The 21,780-nt window shown below is 63.6% G+C and overlaps 1 protein-coding gene across 7 annotated transcripts in view; it reads left to right on the top strand.

Moving 5' to 3' along the window:
• Positions 1–19,451, top strand: part of ARID3A (AT-rich interaction domain 3A) — a 32,534-nt gene extending 13,083 nt beyond the window's left edge. For all 7 annotated transcript variants that reach the window (XM_058728609.1, XM_058728610.1, XM_058728612.1 and 4 more), the window contains 6 exons: positions 8,804–8,876; positions 12,059–12,242; positions 12,443–12,690; positions 14,434–14,730; positions 15,443–15,541; positions 15,989–19,451. In XM_058728609.1, the coding sequence (XP_058584592.1) occupies positions 8,804–8,876; positions 12,059–12,242; positions 12,443–12,690; positions 14,434–14,730; positions 15,443–15,541; positions 15,989–16,161 (1,074 nt within the window). In that variant the 3' untranslated portion in view covers positions 16,162–19,451. The remainder of the gene's footprint in view (positions 1–8,803; positions 8,877–12,058; positions 12,243–12,442; positions 12,691–14,433; positions 14,731–15,442; positions 15,542–15,988) is intronic.
• The last annotated feature ends 2,329 nt before the right edge of the window (positions 19,452–21,780 follow it).

Raw genomic sequence — 21,780 nt, 5'->3', positions numbered from 1 at the left:
GAGGGCGTGTCTTGTTTGTGCGTCTGGCTGGAAGGGAGTGTCTGTGCCTGTGCCAGGGACCACGTTGGGGTGGCGTGGCCTGCCGATCCGTGGGGAGGGCCGTGGGTCTGTGTGCGCCCTGGGCCGTGTACGGGGGCTGTGGGTGTGTCTGGGCAGGGTGGTGGGTCTTGGGGTTCCTGTCCAGGTGCGGTGGCCCCTGGGGGTGGGTCTCACATCTGCCCAGGCTGGCGTGGTGGGGGGTGGCCTTGGGCCCTAGTTCCTGGTCCAGCTGTGTCCCTGTCTGCTTCGTGAGGGGTCTCTGAGGGTCCCCCCCCCCACCGGTGGCACCTGCCCAGCCCCCCGGCCCCAGGGGCTCCCCGTGGCAGGCCAGGTGGGGGCTGCTAACTTTCCTAGTGTTTTTCATTGCCCCCACTTTGTGACCAGATGCACAGATGTTTCCCCAGGATTCGGGCTGGCTGGAACCAGTGTGGCCTGCCAGGGTCACCTGGCTTCTTGCTGGGGGAGCTGGGCCTGGAGCCGGGTCCCTGGTTGCTCTGCCTCCCCCGGCCCAGACCCCCCCCCCATGCTTTTTCCTCAGCTGCCACTTTCCCAGGTGGCCCCTGCCCATGGTGGCCTGGGGACAGTCCACGCACTCGCTGACTGGGTGCTGGATTCTGGGAAGGACAGTGGGGCTTGAGGCCTCTCATCTCTCTCTGGCCCCCGCAAGGGGCCAGAGGGCCCAGCCACCGGCCCATTGCTGTCTGTGCCCCCCCTGTGAGCCTCAGTTTCCCTGTCTGTGAACCGGGCAGGGTTAGAGTGAGTGCTGGCTGTTGCTGTAGTTAATTAGCACTCGGGTGTCCTGGCAGAGGAGTGGTGGGGCGGGGTGGGCGCCAGCCGCGTGCTGCCTGGGGCTGCCCCTCCGTGTCCGGCTCCTCTTGTCCCTAGGACGGTGGCCCACGCGGAGGTGGGATGCCCAGGAGGTAAGCTCTGGTGGTCCCGCTCAGCCGCTGGCCTCCCCGGGGCAGACCCAATCCTTCCTTGTGTCCTCCATTCGGGTTCTGGCAGAGGCTCCTGTGGGTGTGCCCAGCGGGAACCCCGGGGCCCCTTCCTCTTGACTCCTGGGCAGAGGGAGGGAGGCGGGGGGCAGCCCCCTGGCTCTCTGCACTGGGCGCAGGCTGGCCGGCGATGGCAGGACGGGGACAGCACAGCCAGGGCAGGGACATCTTTCTGAGCCTTCCCAGCCACCAGGAAATTCCCTTTCAGAGAAAACCCCATGATGGGACTTTTAGTTCCTGGGTGCCGGGCCCTGGCCATAGCACTGGACCCCTGGCCGCTCGGAGCCGGGAGCCAGGTGGGAGCAGCGAGGCTGTTTGGTGACCCTTGTACGAAATGCCCCAAGGCCGAGTGCGACATTGGATATCTAACTGCTTGGGGTTGAGGGGAGAAGATTCAGGATTCTTGGCTTTCTGACCTGAAGCATTTGCCCAGAGTGCCAGTTGCTTTAGGGCAGGGTCTCTCCCCAGCCCTGCGAGGCTCCACACGGCCCGGGGCACCCGAGGGCCAGGTCCTGGGTTCCGTGCTGCCCTGCAGGTTTCTCTCAGCCCCCCTGCTTCCTGGTCCGAGGTGGGCTCCCCTCGGCCAGTGGGTGAGGGGCCCCCACAGGGACTGGAGGCTGGCGGGATTTGCCTGTCATTTGCATGCTGCGTGGGGCAAGGAATTGCCGCTTCCCCACCTCTTCCTAGAATTGTTCCTCAGCCGCCCTCCATCGAGGGTGCGTTCTCAGGGCTGGACCTGTGGGTGTGCCCCCGTGGGCCTCAGTTTCCCCAGCTTTGGCATGGTGCTGGCGGGCGATCAGCATCAAGGTGGTTCCTCCCCCATCCCCCACCCCCAGCTACGTCCTGGTCCCCCTGGTCCCCACCTCGATGCCGCAGCTGCCTCTGCCCACTTCACTGAGGCCCCGGGGTGGCCCCGGCCGTGCACAAGGCCGACCGGGAGAGGACAGCAGTTTGGTGTCGGGGCACATGCCTGGCCCGCACAATCTGGAAATCCAGAAAGAAGTGCCCCTAAGCTTCAGCTCCACGTTAACCTTATGACTCGTTTCTGGAGCTTTTTATTAATATCTGTCATGGGTGGGGTGCCGTCTTTTCAGAGAGGGGCACATGGCCGGCTGGGGGTGCGAGGCTGAGCGGACAGATGTTTGTGCCCTGCCCAGAATCACTTCCTCAATCTCCTGCGAGCCCCGTGGGCTCACCACATCTGTGTGGAGGAGGCTGAGCCGACGCTGACGGGAAATGAAAGGCGGCCTGGTCGCCCAGGCGGGTGCCCCAGGGGTCAGGTGCACCAGGAGGGCGGCTCACGGGAAGGGCGCGAGGTCGCCCAGACGTCGCCTAAGGCCCTGCTGCGTGCAGCAGCCAGTGACCCCCGTCCCCGGGGCCACTGCGCCTCCCTCGGATCCTGCCGTGTCCCCCACTGGCCTGTGGTTCTCTTGGGCAGCGTCCAACAGCAGCCTTGACATACAGAAGGTGCTCAACGTGGCTGCAAAACGGTCGTCTTGGCCGACGCCTGTGGGCTGACACAGCTCCCGCTCGGCGTCCACCTCTTCTGAGAGGTGTCGTGGGAGTTTCCACGGCAGAATTTTCCCTCAGGTGCAAAACTCCCCGGGAGCCCGGCCGGGCCGTCCGCTGGCCTGCGAGCTTGCAGCGCAGGGGACGGGGCACCGGCTTCCTGGTCACGTCATCCCTGCCCCCTGCGATGGGTAGACTGGGGCTCGGAGCACAGACAGGGAGGGTTCCCCACTCTGGGTTCTTCCACCCCAACCCACCTCCCCGCCAGGTGCCCGCTGAGCTCCATCCTTTCTTCGTTCACCACGTTGCTCCGGGGTCCCTGTCGCGAGGGGTGGGGCCCGAGCTTTGCCACGTTGGGGCCGTGCCACCTTGGACGAGGCGAGCTGTTGGCGATCCACAGATGCTGCCAGGAGACCTGCCCTCTGCCCACCTCAGTTTCCCCAGGTGCACAGTGGCCCGGAGGAGTGGTGGGGAGGCCCAGTGGTTGCCGCCCTGCCTGCCCGGCCCCAGCACCTGCGGCTCTTTCTGTGAATGGGAGAGGCTGGGGCGGCCCCCAGGGACTCTGTTCCCGGCCCACCTGGGGCCCCGGCAACAAGGCTGGACATGCTGAGTCATCTCGGTCGGTGGGGAGAGGCTTTGTGCGGGGGATGGGAGGGGGCCCAGGGCCGAGAGCCTCAGTGAGCCTCCTTCCTTCCTTCATTAGCGGGCGCCGAGCCCAGCACCCGCAGCCCCCAGACCTGCCCTTGGGGGCTCTCGTCTGGGTGTGGGGGAGCCCTTCGCCGAACGAGCACAGTCATATGCCTGGTGACAGACGCTGGGGGCGGTGGGGGTGCGGAGCCTCACTGGCCGTGCTGCCCCGGCCTGGGGATCAGACCCGGCCGCGGGAGCAGAGGCTTCTGTGGGAGGAGGGCTCCAGCTGGACCTGGCGTTATACTGCAGAGGGGCCGGTGTGGTGGGGCAGAGGTGCCTCGGGGAGCAGCTGCTGGGCCTGGAAAGCAGGAAGCCTGGGCTTTATCCTGACAGCGATAGGGAGCCATGGTTGGCTTTAGAGCAGAGGAGACCCGATGGCATCTGTCTGTAGAGATGAAAGGTCCCTGGACCCTCTGCCCCTGGGAGCCTGCATCTGGTTTACTGTCCTGCTCACTCTCCGGGGTGGGGGGGTGCGGGGGATAAAAAACAGTGTTGCCACCTTCTCTGCTGTTTCATTTTGCCTCAGGAGTTACGGTGAATAAATCCTTCTCTCAAACCCTGAGGATGTAAAGACAGGCGAGGGTATACCGATGTGTGTTAGCAGCAGGCCCGTAAGGACAGCCCTGTGCCCACCGGCGGGTAACGGACGATCAGCGCGTCCACCCACATGCGCGGGAATGCCACTTGCCTCCAGCAGGCGCGTCCGCAGGCGGGAAGGGGGCTCGTGGGGGCGGGGCCTGGCTGACCGGGTTGGGTTTGGGAAGATGGAACGTTCTGGAATTACATAGAGATGGTGGTTGCGTAACTCCGTGAACACACTCGATGCCGCCGAAATACTTTGAGATGGTGAATTCTGTGTGATGTGGATCTCACTCCTGTGGATCCTTTTTTTCCAGGTTTAGAGACAAGTAGGTGAGGTTACACACTTAGCGTCCTGGGCCCCCTGGCCCTGCCTGTGACGCTGCCACCTACCGACCCTGGTTCCGGGCCATGGAGGAGGACACACTCCTGGTGTCCTGTAAGCCATGTTGGGCACTGCAACAGCAAGCCTTTCTAACAGGCTTCCTGTCCTTGGCATTGCTCTGCCTTCCCTTCCTTGGCGGCTTGGGGCTCACGGGCCCCGGAACGGCAGGCACTGGGCTTTCTTGATGTTTCCTAATTTTGGTTCCTCTCTCTGCCTTGTAAGGACAGCGGCGGCCTCCACCCCCCACACCCCCCACACCCCCCACCGCCGGGTCTCCCTGCGGGCCCAGCAGCCTCCTCCTCAGATGGAGCCCTGCGGACTTTGGAGCCGCCTGGGTGGCAGGAGGGGGCCTGAGCAGACACCGTTAAAGGGGCAAAGGTCCTCCCAGGGGCCCTGCAGGCGGCCGTTGCTTTACAGCCTGGGCCCCTCGGCCTTGGGCTGGACGCCGCCCCCCGGGTCCCCGTGGTGGGCTGGGAACTGGCTCGGGGTTGCCCAGGTGGGGCCTCCTGGGGATGTGATCTTGTCGGAGCGTCATGCCTGGGGAGGGGGCTGCTTGTGTGCTGGGTCCTGGTGGTGCCCTCCCCGCACAAGCACGTCCCCAGGCCAGGCCCCTCGCTTTGCGGGCTTGGTGGCCAAGGGCGGGGGGGGGGGGGGGGCCTCCTCCTCACACCTTCAATGCTGACAGGCTGGGGAGGGGTCCCCCACCGAGGGTGAGCTCCCTGGCCTCTGCAGGGCAGCTGAAGCCCCCCCCCCCTCCCCAGCTCCCAGATACACAACTTGACCTGGTCAGCGGTATGACCCGCTGACCAACAAGGAGTCTCCTCGCACAGACAATGCTCCTTAATCACAAACAAGAATTTCCTGTTTGCCCATCCTGCGCTTGGGGGTGGGGAGCGCTTACCTTGTTTTTGCCACTACCTGGGCCTCCCACACGGCTGCCCCTCAGTGAGAGCACTCGGGAAGGGGTGAGGGCAGGAGGGGCGGCCAGTGTGCGAAGCCAGGTCTAGGGTGGGGGACACGGGATGGGACGGGAGCTCATGCTCAGACTGCCGGGAGAAAGCCCTCTGGCTGCTGCGTGGGGTGACCAGGGAGGCTTGGCCCTACCCGCTCTGTGCCTCAGTTTCCTTTTCTGTGAAGTGGGTGGGGCTGGGGTGGGGAAGACTACTTGGCAACAAGGGGTCCCCCGGCCTCCATCACCCTCTGCCACAGCCGAGAGACAGGCAGGGGGCCCGTGGGGGGCTGGGTGTACCCCCCTGACACGGCCGGCTGGGGCCCAGGGAGGGGCATGGCTGCCCCTTTCCCTGGCGGAAAGCTGGGGTCCCCAGCTGCCCGTCTGCCCAGCGTAGGATGTCACTCGCCCACAGCATGAGCCTTGTGGGGCACATAACAGATCTGGAAAAGGGTTAGCGGCCCCATCCCGTGGCACACTGAGAAATCAAGGCCTGTGTGTTAGGCAGCCGCCTGGTACCCGGTTGTAGACATTGGGGACGAAGCAGACAGGGTCTATGTGACCTTCTGCTGGGGCAAACAGGCCTGTGGCCAGCCCCGTGTGTAAATCCACGTGGCTCAGGCAGTGGGAGGGCAGGGGAAGAGCGTCAGTAAACGAGAAAGTCGCCCACGGTCAGTAAACATGTTCCAATGGGAGCAGAGCATGTGCCACGGAGACGGGGCAGCAGCCGTGACCCCGGGGGGCGGGGGCCCCATGGGGGGGGCAGGTTTGAGGAGCGAGCGGGACTCGAGAAGCCAGCGGGGGCGGTCCAGGCGGGAGGCGCTGCTGGGGCAAAGGCGCAGACGTGGGACTGGTTTGGAAGCTGGAGGAAGTAGGGGGGGTGGGGGGGGTCCCCGGGGCCCTCGTGGGCTGCAGGGCCGTTGGGGGGTGGCTGGTGCCACTAGGTCAGGCGGGGCCAGGGCGAGAGCCCGAGACCGGCGTGGGTCATCTGTCTCAGCCCTCGGCCCGAGGGAGGGGCTCCGGCGGCTTCGCGGGTGTCCAGCCTGGGTTTGCGGCCGTGGCAGGCAACTGGTTTCAGTGCCGCCTGGCCCACCTCAAGTGGGGCAGAGGCCTGGGCCGAGCGCGGGATGTGTTGTGTCCCCGCGGTGTGAGTTGGAGCCTCGTGAGGACAGGCGGTGGGCGTGCCGGCCTGCAGTGGGGCCCGGACACCGCCCCCCATGCCCCCGTCCCTCCGGCCTGGCCGGGGCAGCAGGGGAGCGGAACTTGGGGCCTGAGCCCCATAAAGCTGGGGTGGCCTTTACTGCCTGCCTTTGTTGTCGGCTGCCCACAGCACCAGCCGTTAAAGCGGCCTCCCCCCCGGCAGCCGGGGGCCCTGCACATCCCCCTTTACGGCCTCGAACAATACCCTGGCCCCACGGGGGTCTGACCGGGCCCTGCCACAGGCCTGTCCACCCACCATTTGGCCTGGGGGCTAACAGCTCCCCCACCTAGCCAGCTGCCAGGTCTCGGGGTAGCTGGTCTCCATCCTGAGCCTCAGTTTCCCCGCCTGGGATACAGGGGTCACAACGGTTCCTGGAGCTCCAGGTGAAGCTGTCGTGTTTATGGTGAGCTGTCCTCGCGAATGGGAGGACTGAGGCAGGAGGGGCACTGAGGTCTCTCGGGACCGGGTCCAGGGAGGTTCAGGCAGGGTGGACACCCCCCCTCCCCCCGCCCCAGGTCAGGATCTCACAGATGTTGCCGCCTATCAGGAGGGGCCTGTGTGCGCGGCCGTAGCAATGACCACAGACTGTGCGACTGAAAACAGCAGGAATTTGTTTTCCCGAATTCTGGAGCCAGATGTCCGAGATCCAGGTGGGGCAGGGCCATGCTCCCCCGCGGCTCCAAGGAGGGTCTTTCCTGCCTCTTGCCGCCTCTGGTGTGGCCGGCGGCCCCTGGCATCCCTCAGTTGTGGCCTCGTCCTCACACGGCCTTCTCTGTGGCTGTGTCTCTTCTCCTAGAAGGACACGTGTTGTGGGATTAGGGCCACCCTATCCCGAGTACGACCTCAGCTTAACTGACCACATCCTCCACGACCCCATTTCCAGATAAGATCGCACAGGTGGGGGTTCGGGTGGAGGTGAACCTGGGGACACCTGCTGTCTCCAGCGAGACTCCAAAACGTGGTGATGCCCCTCTGCCCAGGCTGGCCCACACTGAGGCAAGTCAGGGATCACCGAACGACCATTTATTCACCGACTGCTGTGTGCTTGACCCCACCTAGACACTAGTGACAAACCACACGAAGCCCCCACATCCCACACGAGCGGGCTGACAGGAGACCCGACCAGCGTGTAGTCCCACGGGGCGTGGTGCAGGAAGGGTCAGGGAGGAGAGTGGGTGTGAGGTCCCAGGAGGGGGGTGTGCGTGGCAGGGTGTGTGGGCGGGAGAGGCGGGGACGGGGCAGGGGACGATGGCCGAGGTCCACCTGCAGGCCACACGCCCTCAGGCAGGGGGAGGCGTGGGGCCTCCCTGACCACCATAAATCAGCACAGGAATGTAGCTGGCCAGCCTGGCTGGGGCAGGGCAGAGACAAAGACTCAGCCTGGACCACCCCGGCCTGTGCCCGGAGGCCCCGCGTTGTTGTCTCTGTTCCACCGATGGGGGAACCAAACCCCAGAGAGGGGAGGGAGGCTGAGGGGCGGCCAGCCCCAGGGACTCTGCCTCTGAAGCCCCCGGGGATGTGGCAGGCGGCAGGCGCTGGCCGTTGGCGTGTTCTTGGGCCCTAATGATGGACTGTCCCAGCCGGGGCTGATTGGTGGTTTCAAGGCCCCCCACAGGCCTGATCCCTCTGGGTCCATTCCCCAGGGCTTAACGTGAAGGTTGCTCTTTGCCGCCGCCCCCCTCCAACTCCACTCTCCAGTCACCTCTGCTGCCGGCCCCTGGGAGCAGGTGGTCAATGCAGCCGGGGACCCCTGAGCCCCTCACCCAATGACTGGAGAACCCAGGGCAGAGTCTGGGCCGAAGGGCCCTGACATTCCCGGGCCCTGGGTTCTCGCCTGCCTCTGGGCCTCAATTTCCTCATCTACAAAACAGAGCCGCCTCTCGGGGGGCAGCACCAGGATGTGGCCTCTGCGTGCTGGCTGTCTGCACCGGCGTTGTCTGTCTGGGACGAATGGTGTCTCCCAAATGACATGTCAAGACCCAGCTCCCGGCCCGAGAACGAGCTCCTGTGGGGAGCAGGGTCTTTGCAGGTGTCGTTAGTTAAGGGGGAGACGAGGGGGCCCAATCCAGTGGGGGGTGTCCTCAAAAAAGCAGGGTTCCGACACGTGCACGGAGGAGCCCGTGGAGGTGCTGGAGGGACACCTGGGGTTCCAGGAGCGGGCCAGCAGGAGGGACCTGCCTCAGGAGACCCCTGGGTCTGGGCACTGCCCTTCAGGGCTGCAGGAGACTCAACCTTTGTTCTAAGGGGCCCAGCATGTGGCTTGGCATGCAGGGCCAACCGCCGTGGGAGACACACGCAGGTTCCTGTGTCTTCATCTGAAACTGGGGCCGGGCTCTTTAAGCTCCATGGGGCCTCAGGACCTTGGACCTGCCTCTGCCGGCCGCCCCTCAGTGGGGATGTGGCACCTGTGCCCAAGCGCTGACACCGGCTGACCCTTCCCCTCCCTGACCCCACAGCTCTACGAACTGGACGGGGACCCCAAGAGGAAGGAGTTCCTGGACGACTTGTTCAGCTTCATGCAGAAGCGAGGTGAGGCTCGCCCACGGGGGTCCTGGGGACTGGCGCCTGCTTGGCAGTCGGGTCTGATGGGGGAGGCACAGGTGGGAGCGTCTAAGGGGTAGGTCCTTGGGTAGGAGGTGTCTGGTCCCCAAACCAGAACCGTCAGTCAGGCCTTTTTTGCTGCCGAGACCCGTGGTGCGATGGAGTCCTGGCTCCCAGGGACCCCCACCCACCACCCCCAGGGTCCCCTGCAGCAGAGCCGGCCTCCAGGGAGCAGAGGTGGACGGCCAGGAGGGCAGCTGGGGCCCGGGACAATAGGATAGAAGTTCCTGGGGTTGGCTTCCCGGCCTTCGTGGTCTTGACACTGGTGTTCCATGGCTGCTGGTGCAAGGCCAGTCCCGGCCCCTCCCCTGTGCCTATAGGGGCGGGGCGGGGGGGGGGGGGGCTCAGTTCCCCCGTCTGTAAGACGGGCCAGGAACAGTTGCCACTGTGTGGCGGCACCCCACACATGCTGAGCACAGGGCTGCGTTTATGAAGTGCCAACAGCGTACCAGGCCGAGCCCCCGCCTCTGCAGCCCGTCCCACCCCCTGGGTCTGGGGTGCAGTGGATGCCGAACACAGCCCGGCCGGGAAATGCCTGGTGACCGAGGCCTGGAGAACAGGAAGATGACCGGGAGCAAAGGCCCAAGGGGCAGGGACCGGTCTGGGTGGACGTCCCGGTGGGGAAGCTGAGACCCAGACCCCAGGGGGTCCCCCGCACCCCCACGCATGGCCGTGGCCTCGGCTCTGAGCTGCCACGGGGCGAGAGGCCTGGCCGGCCGGGGGCCCCGAGGGCACCCACTGCACAGTGGAGCTCATTCCTCTGCCTGCTAGACAGCCCGCCTCGTGGGCCGTTCAGGGAAGGAAACTGAGGCCGGGGAGGGGATGCATCCTCCGAGCCCTGAGGCAGGAAGGGGCGGGCCCAGCTGGGGTGCTGCAGGGTCTACCTGGGGCCGCCGCAGGGGCCGGCCGCCGCTGGCTTTGTCCAGGGCCTCTTTGCGCCCCTCCCTCTCGAACGGCCTCTGTAAACACAGGCCCAGCCGCCCAGCGGAAGGGAAGGGCAGGGGGCTGCGGCCTTCGCATTAACCCTTCCCGTGCCGGGGCTGGGGGAATCCAGACCCGGTCCTGGGGTGGGGGCCCCCTCCTTGTTATCACTGGGACCAGTCACATCCAGGGCCCACTGCCCACCGTGTGGTCAGAGAGATCCTCCCCCACTTGCTTTATCGACCCGTCCACACCTGCCGGAGCCCCCCTCCCCCCCCCCCCCCCCCCCCGCCACCCCCGCCCCTACCACCCTGCCGTGGGGCCCCGAGCTCTCCGGCCCAGAGCCCACTCATCCCGCCCGAGACTGGGCTTGGTGTCCTGGAGGTCGGGAAGTACCGTGAGCCGCCCTTGGGTATGGGTGAGGCGGGGGCCACACGGGACCGTGAGGGTCGGCGTCCAGCTCTGCCATCCCTGCCGAGCCGGGCTCCCCTGGAGGGCAGGGAGCGACAAACTCCTCTGCAACCCTCAGAACCCAGCCCCAAGTGCCCCTTTCCCTTGCCATCTTCTTGGACCCTCCCCTTCTGTAACTGGCAGGCTTTGGGGCTGAGAGTGCGTTAGATCCCCCCCCCCCCCCCCGGGGCCCCGGACACCATGCCCTGCGTCCCACAAGCCCTCCTTCACTCCAGACACAGAGAAAGTAATTTTTTTTCACGTCACAAAGGAGAAGGCTCTGAGAAGTCTCTGGGGGCTGGGAATGCGGGAGGGGTCCTGGCTGCGCCCCACCCTCCTGCTGTTTCCTTGAAGACCTCCCCACCCTCCTTATCTCCCTGCTGCCCCCACTGCCCCTGTCCTCCACCGGTGCCTCTCTGCTCTCCACCCTGCTCCTTCTGTAAACATCCGTCCAGGCCCCGTGCAGAGCCAGGGCGCGGGGTCCCCAGAGGATCTTTTGTGTGATTCTTTCTGTTCTTTCTCAGTGCAGAACCTGAACCAATGTCCCAGGTGGGCCGGGGCTGGGTGAGCCCCCTGACACTTGTCGCTTTTTCCTCTCTCCCGCTCGGGCTGAAAAATGGATTTGGGTAGGGTCGGTCGGGGGCGGGGGGGGGAGCGGGGGTAGTCTGAGATCCAGCTTTCTCCACCCTCTCCGGGTTGTCCTCAGTTAGTGGGGGTTTTGAAACCTGGAAAGGACAGAAGTGGCAGGAGGTGACCCCAGAGCATCTGGCTCTGGGGTCCAGGAACCAGGGTCCCAGGAGTGTGGACCGGCCGGCCCCTCACGTGAAGCCGGGCTGGCCCTTCTCCAGGAGCCACAGCCCGGGGCCTCCGTTGGCCCATCTCTGGGGTGCGGCAACGTGCCCTGTAGGCTGTGACACGGGCCGGTCACATCTCACTGTTGTTTCCTGAGCCCACGCCATGTGCCAGACGGCTCCAGGGGATCTGAGCCGGGCGACCCCAGCTGACCAGGACAGCAGCCAGGGGCCAGATGGTAGAGGAGTTTCAGCGGCAGGGAGAGTCGAAACAGGGGGCTTCTCACCCTCGGCCGAGAAGGTGCCAGACAGGCCGGGCCACGGGCTTCTGCATCAGGGGCACGTGAGGAGGACAGGGACGGCATCAGTTATGAGGGTCGGTGTGGGTGGAAAAGGGGACCAGCCCGCCACCCCGCTCTCTCAGCTGCAGGGTGGACTAGCCAAGTTCTGCCTCCTCACGGCTGCAAACCCCTGGGAACCCCGGGACCTGGAGGGCACCTGCCTCGGGGACGCAGGCGGGTTGTTATGGCCACTGTGCTTGTTGATGGAGCCACACGAGTGCCATGTTTCTCACACACGTCCCCAGGTTGGCCCCGCAGCCTGTCCCGGGTCTCTGTACCCCCGGGTGAGCCTCTGATGGAGACACGGGCCTCCTTGTGCTCTCTCAAGGGGGGGGTTCCCCCGGCGATTCTACCCCCAGGAGACACATGGATGTCTGTGGTTGTCATGACTGGAGAGCTCCTGGCCTCGAGGGGGCGGGGCCGGGGAGCTGCTGAGGCCCCGCAGAGGATATCCTGCGCCCGTGTGCCCGCGACAGGAGAGACCTCTCTGGACAGGCGCGTTGGCTGTACACGTGCTGTCTGCTGCGCCTGTGGCTCTGCCTGCCCCACCCCCCCCCTCCCCCCCCCCACCCCCCGCTAACCTGCACTCCCTGCTCCGCCCCTGCAGGGACGCCCGTGAACCGCATCCCCATCATGGCCAAGCAGGTGCTTGACCTGTTCATGCTGTACGTGCTGGTGACGGAGAAGGGCGGCCTGGTGGAGGTCATCAACAAGAAGCTGTGGAGGGAGATCACCAAAGGCCTCAACCTGCCCACGTCCATCACCAGCGCTGCCTTCACCCTGCGGACCCAGTGAGTGCCCGCCGGCGCCCCGCATAGGGGAGGCGCTCGGGGCGGGAGGGGCCGGGGCGGCCGCGGAGAGCCGGTCCTGACGTCAGGGTGCGGGTTGAGGACGGTCCGCCCCGAGCTCACTCGGCTGGGTGGCGGGATTGGCGAGGGCGGTCCTGGGGGGCCCCGGCGCCATCCTGTCCCTGCCCCTGCCCCTGGCGCAGGTACATGAAGTACTTGTATCCCTACGAGTGTGAGAAGCGCGGCCTCAGCAACCCCAACGAGCTGCAGGCGGCCATCGACAGCAACCGGCGGGAGGGCCGGCGCCAGAGTTTCGGGGGCTCCCTGTTCGCCTACTCGCCGGGCGGGGCCCACGGCATGCTGTCCTCGCCCAAGCTGCCCGTGCCCTCCCTGGGCCTGGCCGCCAGCACCAACGGCAGCTCCATCACCCCGGCCCCCAAGATCAAGAAAGGTAAGGGCCGCGCGTCCCTGGGGCCCAGACCCCATTCTGCTCCGGCCGGGGCTTTCTGACCCCCTCTGGGTACTGCGCCCCCCAGTGGGCGTGACTAAGCAGGGCCCTTCTCCCAACCTCAGGGCAAGCAGACATCACTAATCGTTCAGGATCTTGAACAGTTTCCCAGCCCGTGCCCGCGGCAGACATTACTAATCGAGCACCGCTTCCCCAGTCCAAGCTGCTGCACCCGTTTCTGACTGGGCGCCCGGTTCCTTCCCAATCCCTTGGCCGGTGTTACTAGCAAATTACTGTAGCGTCGCCCGAGTTCTGCCTGTGGGCGGCAGTATTGACAGCCGGAGTTTTTCCGGTCCCTTGCCCACGGCAGACCTTACTAGCTGACTGCTGAATTCTTTTCCCTTTGAGCTTCAGGACCTTCTCAACACTGTCCAGCAGGGACCGTCACGGGTGTGGTGTGGGCCCATTCCACTGGCCCTTCAACCTTCCCCGAATCTAGTGCTGGGTGTGTCTGGGCAGCTCACTGGCCCCTCCTGGGCCCGGCTTTCCTGCTGGGGAAACGGGAAAGCGACCCCTTCTTTGTGGGTTTGTGGAAGGAGAGCCTTTGGTGTGTCTGGCCCCCGGCAGGCAGCGGGCCCAGTTTTCGAATGCCTGGTAGGGAGCCCCCCATTCGTGGCAGGCACCACCAGCCGATCACAGCCTTCTCACCCAGCGAGCCTCTGAATCCTTCCTAGCACAGAAACACCAACGGCACACGTGGCGGTGTGGCCTCAAGCAGGCGAAGCCCCCTGCGTGTCTCTCACCTGCCACCTGGGGTGGCCGGGGGGAATCCAGCGTGATCCCCACGACTTAGGCCTGGTCAGATCCTAGGCGAATGGGGTCCCACTAGCGTCACTCAGCCCTCTGTGGACCTCAGTTTACCTACCCCCACCCCTGGGAAGCTCCGGTGATGCCCACGAGTCAGTATAAACGTCCGCCAGGCGTGAGGCCTCATGCGGGAGCTGGGGAGGTGCTGGCCGGCAGGGAGGAGGGTTTTCTGATGGCTGGGGTGGTGTTTGAGTGAGCCCAGAAGACGGGGACAAAGGAGAGAGTGCCAAAGACCCTGGCAGAGGTGGGGGGGGGGGGGGGGCGGCGCCCAGCATGCAGGCAGCGCCGGGACAGGCATGGGCAGAAGAGTCGGGAAAAGAAGAGGCAGCAGGTCACGGTGGGACCAGCGGGTAGAAACCGCGATGGGAACGTTTGCTTCGACCACAGAGGAGCTGAATGGTTGGCAGCTGGTTCTGGGTTCGAGTCCCAGCTCCGCGCCCCCCACCCCCACCCCCACCCCCACCCCCTGTGGCTTTGGCAACATTTCCACATCCTCTGAGCTGCCTCCCCCGTGAAGCGGCCGTAAGAGGGTGGAGGCAGGCGCGCGAGTGTCGAGACAGCCTCGGAGGCGGTTGGAGCCGAGCGCGTCAGACGAGACACGTGGCACTTCCCAGCTGCTGTCCGCAGCAAGTGCTGTGACAGCGTCTCTGTGCGACGTCCGTGCTGGATGCGACTGTGACACTGTCGTTCCCGTCGCGGCGGTACCCGGTGTCAGGCTGACCTTAGATCTGGCAGCGCTTGTCTGCTTCCGCGGAGAGGACGCGCGCACCCCGTCAGCGGAGGTGTCCAGGCGCATGCGCGGTCCTGCCGCGGGCGGAGGGCCGCACCGGGCCGCTGCGGGTCCCTCCTGCCCACCGACTCTTCTTCTCTCCCGTCTAGAGGAGGACTCGGCCATCCCTATCACGGTGCCCGGCCGCCTGCCGGTCTCCCTGGCGGGTCACCCTGTGGTGGCCGCCCAGGCGGCCGCGGTGCAAGCCGCGGCGGCCCAGGCGGCCGTGGCGGCCCAGGCGGCCGCCCTGGAGCAGCTTCGGGAGAAGCTGGAGTCTGGGGAGCCGCCTGAGAAGAAGATGGCCCTCGTGACTGAGGAGCAGCAGCGGCTTGTGCAGCGGGCCCTGCAGCAGAACTTCTTGGCCATGACGGCCCAGCTGCCCATGAGCATCCGCATCAACAGCCAAGGTACCAACCCGGCGCCCGAACCCTCCCTGCTGCGTGCGCCCGTAACAAAGTAAGGGCGTCGTAGTCAACATATGTAAAGAGTGCCTGCAAATCAATAAGGGGAAAAAAAAAAAAAAAGCTAACCCCATAAAAGACCTGGGCAGCGGTGATGAGTAGTAAGTTCATGTGGAAAGCCGACTCAGGGATCTGTGCGTTAGTGAGGAGACGCCCGTCGGAGTTTGATAGTATCGAATGTCGGTCAGGATACGGGAACGTGGGCCCACCCGGTCTCGCTGGTGGGAGTCTAAGGAGGTGACAGTTGGGCAACCTCTTTCCAAAATAGAAAACATTCTTGCCCTGCGACCCAGTTGTTCTCCTGGGATCTGCCGCAGACGCTCCGGGAAGCACATGTAGCCGAGGGCGCTTCCCTGCGGTCACTGGCGTGATGCTGCTTGTGATAGTGGAGCCTTGAAGCCACTCGTGTGTCCATCGGCAGGGGATGGAACGAGTCAAGTCTAGACGGCTCTGTGGCCGTTAAGACCCGTCATCATGAGAAAAGCCAGTTTTAGGCAGATACGTTCTTCCTCGGTAAATATTTATTGACTACCTACTGTGTGTGCCGGTGACAGATCCGGTCCGCGCTCGGTGACTCGTGAGGTCCAGCGGGGGTGACGGAAGCAGGTCCTCGCACAGACGTGTGTGTGACTACAGATGGCTGTGTTTCTTCCCACAGCCTGCGAGAGCCGCCAGGACTCGGCTGCGAACTTGACCAGCCCCAACGGCAGCAACAGTATCAGCATGTCGGTGGAGATTAACGGGATCATGTACACAGGTAGGACCAGCCGGGCCCCACGCCGTCCTTGGGCGCTTGTCTCCCCGTTAACTCGGGAGCCCCGGGTCGCCCCGACCCCCCGGGCCGGCCGGCCGGAGCCCATATGAGACCGCAGTGAGGTAGTCCGCACGGCATCCGTGGCCCGGTGTTGGGCACACAGCAGCTGCTCGGAAGGCAGACCCCTTGTCGCGCTCTTCCTGTGGCAGGTGGTATTGACGAGTTCCTTCTAAACAACCCGAGTAGTCAGCCAGGAGCTCCCACGGGCCACCAGGAGGTGCCGTGGACACAGAGCGGCTCCGCTGCTAAGGGAGGGCGACTCCCAGGGACGGAGAAGGGGGGGACCTGTGGCCTCCGTGTCCCCACAGCCCCCGTGGGTGACTTTGTGGGGTGTCAGTGCTCAGGACCTTTCGACTCGGTGACGTGTTTCTCCTCCCGTCCTCGCGTTAGGAGTGCTGTTTGCTCAGCCACCGTCCGCTCCCAGCAAAGGCGGTGGTGGTGGCAGCCGGGGAGGGACCAGCGGGACCACCAGCAGCAGCAGCAGCAGCACGGGCAGCCAGGCCGGGCCGGCGGGCTTGTCCACACCTGCCACGTCTTCTACCTCAAATAACTCATTGCCTTAACCGCACCACTCCCCACCTGCCACCCCCCCGCCCCTGCCTGGGTGGGGGGCCGAGGTGGGCCACGCAGGGGCCGGGACGGCGGAAGATACGGGTGGGGAGGGGAGGTATCCACAAAGGAGCCACAGCTAACGCCAAAAAGAAAAGAAAAAAATATATACATATATATATATAAAGAAAATTTAATAAAACAGGGGAAAACCAAGGAACACTTGAATTACTCAGGTTTCGGACATTCAGAGACACGAATTGTGAGAACAGCAAAGGAAATCGGAAAAGAGAGAGGCATATATCTCCTAGGCTTTCCTGCAGCCCTGCCGGACCGACCGACCGACTGGGGTCTGGGGTCTGGGGTGTGTTTGGACCAGTTGCCATGGGAGGCCAATCCTGTTTACCTCATACATCTCTGCACTGTGTGTTTTCATTTTTGTCTGTTTTTTTTTGTTTTTGCCTTTTTTTTTTCCCCCATTCATCACACACCACACCCAGCTCCTTGTGTTGAATGAAACCCCTGAGCCACGATCAGTAGAGTTTTTTTTCTCGTTGCTTTTTGGGAACTTTTTTTTTTTTTTTTTTTTTTTTTTAAAGAAACAGTGATACTCAAACTCTATAGGGTTTTTAAGAGGTTTCGGGGTTTTGTTTTGTAAATAATCTATTTTATTCTTGGGGGAGGAATCAAACCTTAGGAAAAGGATATATATATATATATATCTATATATTTGTGTTCATTCAGGGAAACTGGACTTGAAAATGCAAAAAAAAAAAAAAAAAAAGGAAAAGAAAAGTAATACCCTTTTTATTTTCCCGTAACTGATTCGGGTTCCTTGCGCGTTTCCTGTAGCGCAGTGGGCAGCTGGCAGGCCCAGAGCCAGGAGAGGTGATGAACTCAGGTGCTACGGGGGGTGGGGGGGGTGGGGGCGGGCGTGAATTCAGACCGGTGACCGGCGAGGCGACCGTGACATCCGTGGTCCTGTTTGTTTGCTGTGCTTTTCGTGCTGGCGCTGCAGCAGGCAGAGGCTGGAAGTCTCCAGTAGAAAGCGCAGGGTGAAGGACCTCGGCGTGGGAGGGCGCTCCCTCCACCTGCCCGGCCCCGGGCTCCTGTCTCAGGGATGAATGTGGCCTGGGGGCTCCCGTGTGAAAGGGCTACTCTGGGAGATGATCCATACTGGGGACGGGGTGAGCCGGGCTTAGCTCAGGGTGAGGTTTTTGGGGCCATGGCATCCTGAACCCCCCCCCCCCCCCAATTCTCTTCTCCTTAACTGTCGCCTTTCTCTCTTGGCCCCTTTTGCTTGGGGCCACGCCTCCCTGCAGGAACTAAAGTAACTGAATGGAGACCACACCAGGTCCCCACACGCCCCGTCCTCCTGGTTAGAAGGTGGGTGTGGGGGGGAGGGGGGCACCGCTGGAGGGAGGGGGCTATTGCAGTGGCTGGTGATGGGCCTCAGGAGGCGGCAGTGTCTGCCCCAGGCGGGTCTGGGGACTTTCTTGGCTGCCCTGTCGTCCCGTGTCCCCGTGGACCCGGTGGTGTTGGGTAGTGTTTTCACACGGTGCGGGATTTTCATTTGGGGAGGGGGTGGCTGGGCTGTTCCCGGGGCGAGGCTGTACTCTCTACTTGGGCTCAGGAGCCCAGCTTCAGGAGGCTGAAGGGCAGTGCCAGCCTGGCGGCCTCCCAGCCTCCCCCACCCAGGCATCACCCTGTAGCCTTGGAGAGCTGGGGGCAGGGGGAGGTCCTGAGCCCCCCAGGTCTGGTTTTCTGTTATGTGGGGCTTTGGTGTGTGTTTGGAAGGCAACCCCTTTCTTTGGGATATCTCAGGGTCGTTGACACCCCCACACCCCACCCTTTCAGGAGTGGGTGGCAGGAGTGGGGTTTCCTCTCTGCTTTTCCTTCTAGAAGGTTCTGCCCTTCCCGTCTGTCACTGCAGTAGCACAATCATTGTGGGAGGGGGATGCCTTGTCCCCAGGCACAGTCGGGCTCCACGCGAGAACCTGGGAGCCCCTGCCCCTTCTCTCCTCCGCCCTAACTGCCCCGTGGGCGCCCTGGGCCCACGTGGGGGGGGCGGGGTGTCTGCAGCGCTTTCTTCCTACCTCAGGTCTGACTCTTGATGCCAAAACCCGTGCCCGGGCCTGGCCCTCTGCGGCTGGCCCAGGGTCTTCGCAGGGACGTGCACCTGTCCCCTCGACTCCCCCCCCCCCCCCCCGCCTGTGGGGCCCCTCCCCCTGGAAAGCCTGTGCGCCCGCTTTGTTCGTGCGTGTGCCGTGCGTCCACGTGTGTCTTGTGGGTGGTGTGGCCTCCCGGATGTAACGCAGGGTGTGGCCCGCTGTTCCAGTGGTGACTGTAGGGACAGGTGGGGGCGGGGCTTGGGCGGGGCTCGGGGCCGGGTCCCAGCCTCCAGGCCACAGCCAGGCGGCTGTGGGCCTGCGAGCCGGTGGGGCCCTCCCCTGCCTCTGCCTTAGGTGCCCGCGTTCAGCCCCCTGCCACTGCGGTCTCTGGGCTTAGGGAAGGGGAGGTTTTCTGGGGTGCGGATGGGCACTCCCTTACGCAAACCCGGGTGGGGATGGGGGCGGCTGTGTCCTGGCTGGTGCACTGTTCGTTCCAGAGCGGGTGGACCCCAGACTCAGGGCGGAGAGGGGCTCCCTGGGGCTGTCTTGCTGGAGGTGTTGCTTCTAGAATCTTCCGTGTGCCCACCCCCGGAGCTGGGGGCTGGGCTGTCTGGGGGCGGGCAGGGGCGGGCAGGCGCGGTAGTCTCCATTCCTCTGCATTTGTAAACCCACTTTCATTGTATCACTTTTGCCCACTGTCTTCTTTTTTCCCCCTTAACTTTGCTTCTGCATTTTTTCTTGGCAAACATGAATTCAGCCTTTCATTCCTGACAGAAATTTCAGTTTCTCTGGGGTTTGTCAGACGGCGTGGGTACCGCGCCAGGACTCAGGTTAAAGTGAAAAAAACTTCCAAAAAAAAAAAAAAAAAAAAAAATGGTTTAAAACGACTCTACCTCTGGCCGGGCCCGGCCTGTCGTGCCCTGGTAAGACTTCAGTGTTTGCAGAACATTCAGGTATTAAAAGGGAAAAAAAAAAAAAAAAAAAAGATAAAAGACCAAAAAAAAAAAAAAAAAGGAAAGAAAGAAAAAAAAGGTGTGTGATTTTGAAATTTAAAAGAACACTGAAAGTTTACATTTTATAACATTATTATGCAGATTGTATTTAAACTTCAAAAATATTTAAGACAATTGTAACCCTGTAAAGCTGATGAGGTATTAAAACAAGACAAAACACTTCTGACTTTTAACAGAAAATGTGTCCTGTGGTGGTTTTTTTCGTGGGGAGGGGGGAACATCAGAGGTTGTCACACTGGGGAGCTCCTGGCACCAAGGGGTGGGGCCCAGGAGCCCCCCCCCCCCCAAATGTCAGCTGTGTCCAGGGGATGGGCCCTGGCTAAGCCATTCCTCAGCATCCCCCTTCTAAGAGTGAGTGTGTGGCCATTTGCACATCCCTGGGGACCTGGTACAAAGGCTGTTTTAGGGATTTGGGGGGAGGACCTCGGTGGCAGGGCCGGGCCTCCCAGCCTGTCCCCCCCTACCCCCAGGCTAGCTCTCCCGCCTGCAGGGTTCCTTGGCCCCCCGCACTGTCACTGTGGGATTTCTAACCTAGGCCCCCTGGGTGCGGCCTTCTCTGCCGGTCCCTCATCCGTCTGGAAACTTCCGCAGCACTCTGCCTTGTGTTTCTGCTGCCTCTGCTTCTGGGCCACCCGGGGCGCCCCTCAGCTCGACTGGCCGGACGCGTGTGGGGTGCCCGCGTGGAGTCCCCCACCCCCACTGGAGCAGGGCCCAGCCTGCCCCCACCTGCCTTCCCGCCCTCTGTGCTTTGGCTCGAGGTTTCACGTTGTAGGATGCGTTGGTGCGGCCTGAGAAACCAGACCCCAGGGGTGGGGTCGGGCCTCCGCACAGACGGAAGGGGGCCCCTGGGCGCCCTGCCTCCGAACCCAAACCACACTGGCTCCGCAGCTTTGTGTCTGGGAGAGATTTTCTGGGACGTCCGCTCCATTCGCCCTCGTGACACCCGCGCATAGGCTGTGCCGGGCTCAAGGTCAGCGAGGCCCGCAGCGGGCACGCCCCCACCTCCCCCTGGCCGGCCCCTCCCGCCCGGGTCAGCCCCCCAAGGCCGCACCAGGAACTGGGGACAGCCAGCCACCCCTCCGGTCCGAGCTGGCGGTTGCCCCGGTTTATCCACGCGCTTTCCGCACCTGCTGGAAGTGAGTCAGCTGTACATCCTGGGCCCAGCCTCCATGGACCTCGGGGGCCAGGAGAGGTCTGAGGACAGGTCACCCACCTTCCTCTAGGGCCCCTCCCCTTCACACACGGGAGATAAAGAAAAATCCTTTAAAAAGGGAAAACACTGCTTCTTGCAAACTGGCCCAGCCGGTGCCCCCCTTCATTCCTCCGCTGAAGAGCCCCTGAGGTCACACGGCCCCTGGGGGACCAGGGAGGCGGCAGGCCCCGACACTGCCCGCCCCGCCTCCCAGAACCCGGCAGCCTCTGTCCCTCTGGCCTCCCGCTCCGCGCCTGTGAGGAGGCCGGGGAGGCTCCTGGAGGTAACGTGGGGACCCGCGTTCAGCCAGCAGAGCTGAGGGAACCTGGGCTCGGAGGCACCAGGCCTCGGAGCCGGTGCCGGAAGGGATGCCTGAGCAAGAGGGTTTTCACCGAGTCCTCTGCCTTCCTTCCCACCACGCGTGGCCCTGACGGGGCTGCCCTGGGAAGGGGCCTGTGGGCCAGGACGCCAGAAAGGGGGTTCGGTTTGTTTCTTCAGTGTGTACCCACTGCCTACAAACAGGAGGTGCTCAATAATGAAAAAATAATAACGAATGAGAACTCGGGGCTTAGGGGCACCTGCATGGCTCAGTCGATTAAGCGTCCGGCTCCTGATTTCCACTCAGGTTATGATCTCACGGTTCGTGGGACTGAGCCCCGTGTCCGGCTCTGTGCTGACAGGGTGGAGCCTGCTTGGGATTCTCTCCCTCTCTCCCTCTGCCCCTCCCTCGCTCCCTTGCGCTCTCTTTCTCTCGAAAACAAAAAAGAATTCAGGGCTTACTGGGGTGGCGGTGGGGGAACCGTATCTGTGCCTCGGTTTCCCCCATCCTGCTTCTGCCCCTCTAGCCACACACTACAGACTTGGATTTGGGACCAGGCATCCAGCTGGCACCAAGGAGGTCTGGCGACAGGGGTGGTCCCTGGACGCCCCCCCCCCCTCCAAAGTGTGGCTGTAGCCTTTCTCTTCTGACACAACTGGTCTGTCCTCATTCCACGCTGGCTGGGCTGGGGGTGGGGTGACCTCTGACCTCCTGGGAGGGGAGGAGGGGGAAGGAGGCCTGTGAGGGGCCAGGACTGCGATCCAGCTGTCGCCTGGGCCTGCCCCTGCCTGAGTGCCAGCAACCAGCGCCCTCCGGGCATCAAGCCTGCCCCCTCACACTCTGGCACCCGTCTGCACAGTTGGTCGTTCTGCAACCCACATCTGCTGGGCCTGCCCCTGTGTCCTGGATCCCAGGGATCTGGAGACTTCCAGGCCAGACTTCCTGGAAGCAGACGCAGACCCAGGACCCAGATCCCATAGCTACGGGAAACTACAGTG

The sequence above is a fragment of the Neofelis nebulosa genome, chromosome 4, assembly GCF_028018385.1.
Source record: "Neofelis nebulosa isolate mNeoNeb1 chromosome 4, mNeoNeb1.pri, whole genome shotgun sequence".
Classification (NCBI taxonomy): domain Eukaryota; kingdom Metazoa; phylum Chordata; class Mammalia; order Carnivora; family Felidae; genus Neofelis; species Neofelis nebulosa.
Note: the sequence above shows the minus strand (reverse complement) of the source record. Positions and strands in the feature narration are given on the sequence as shown.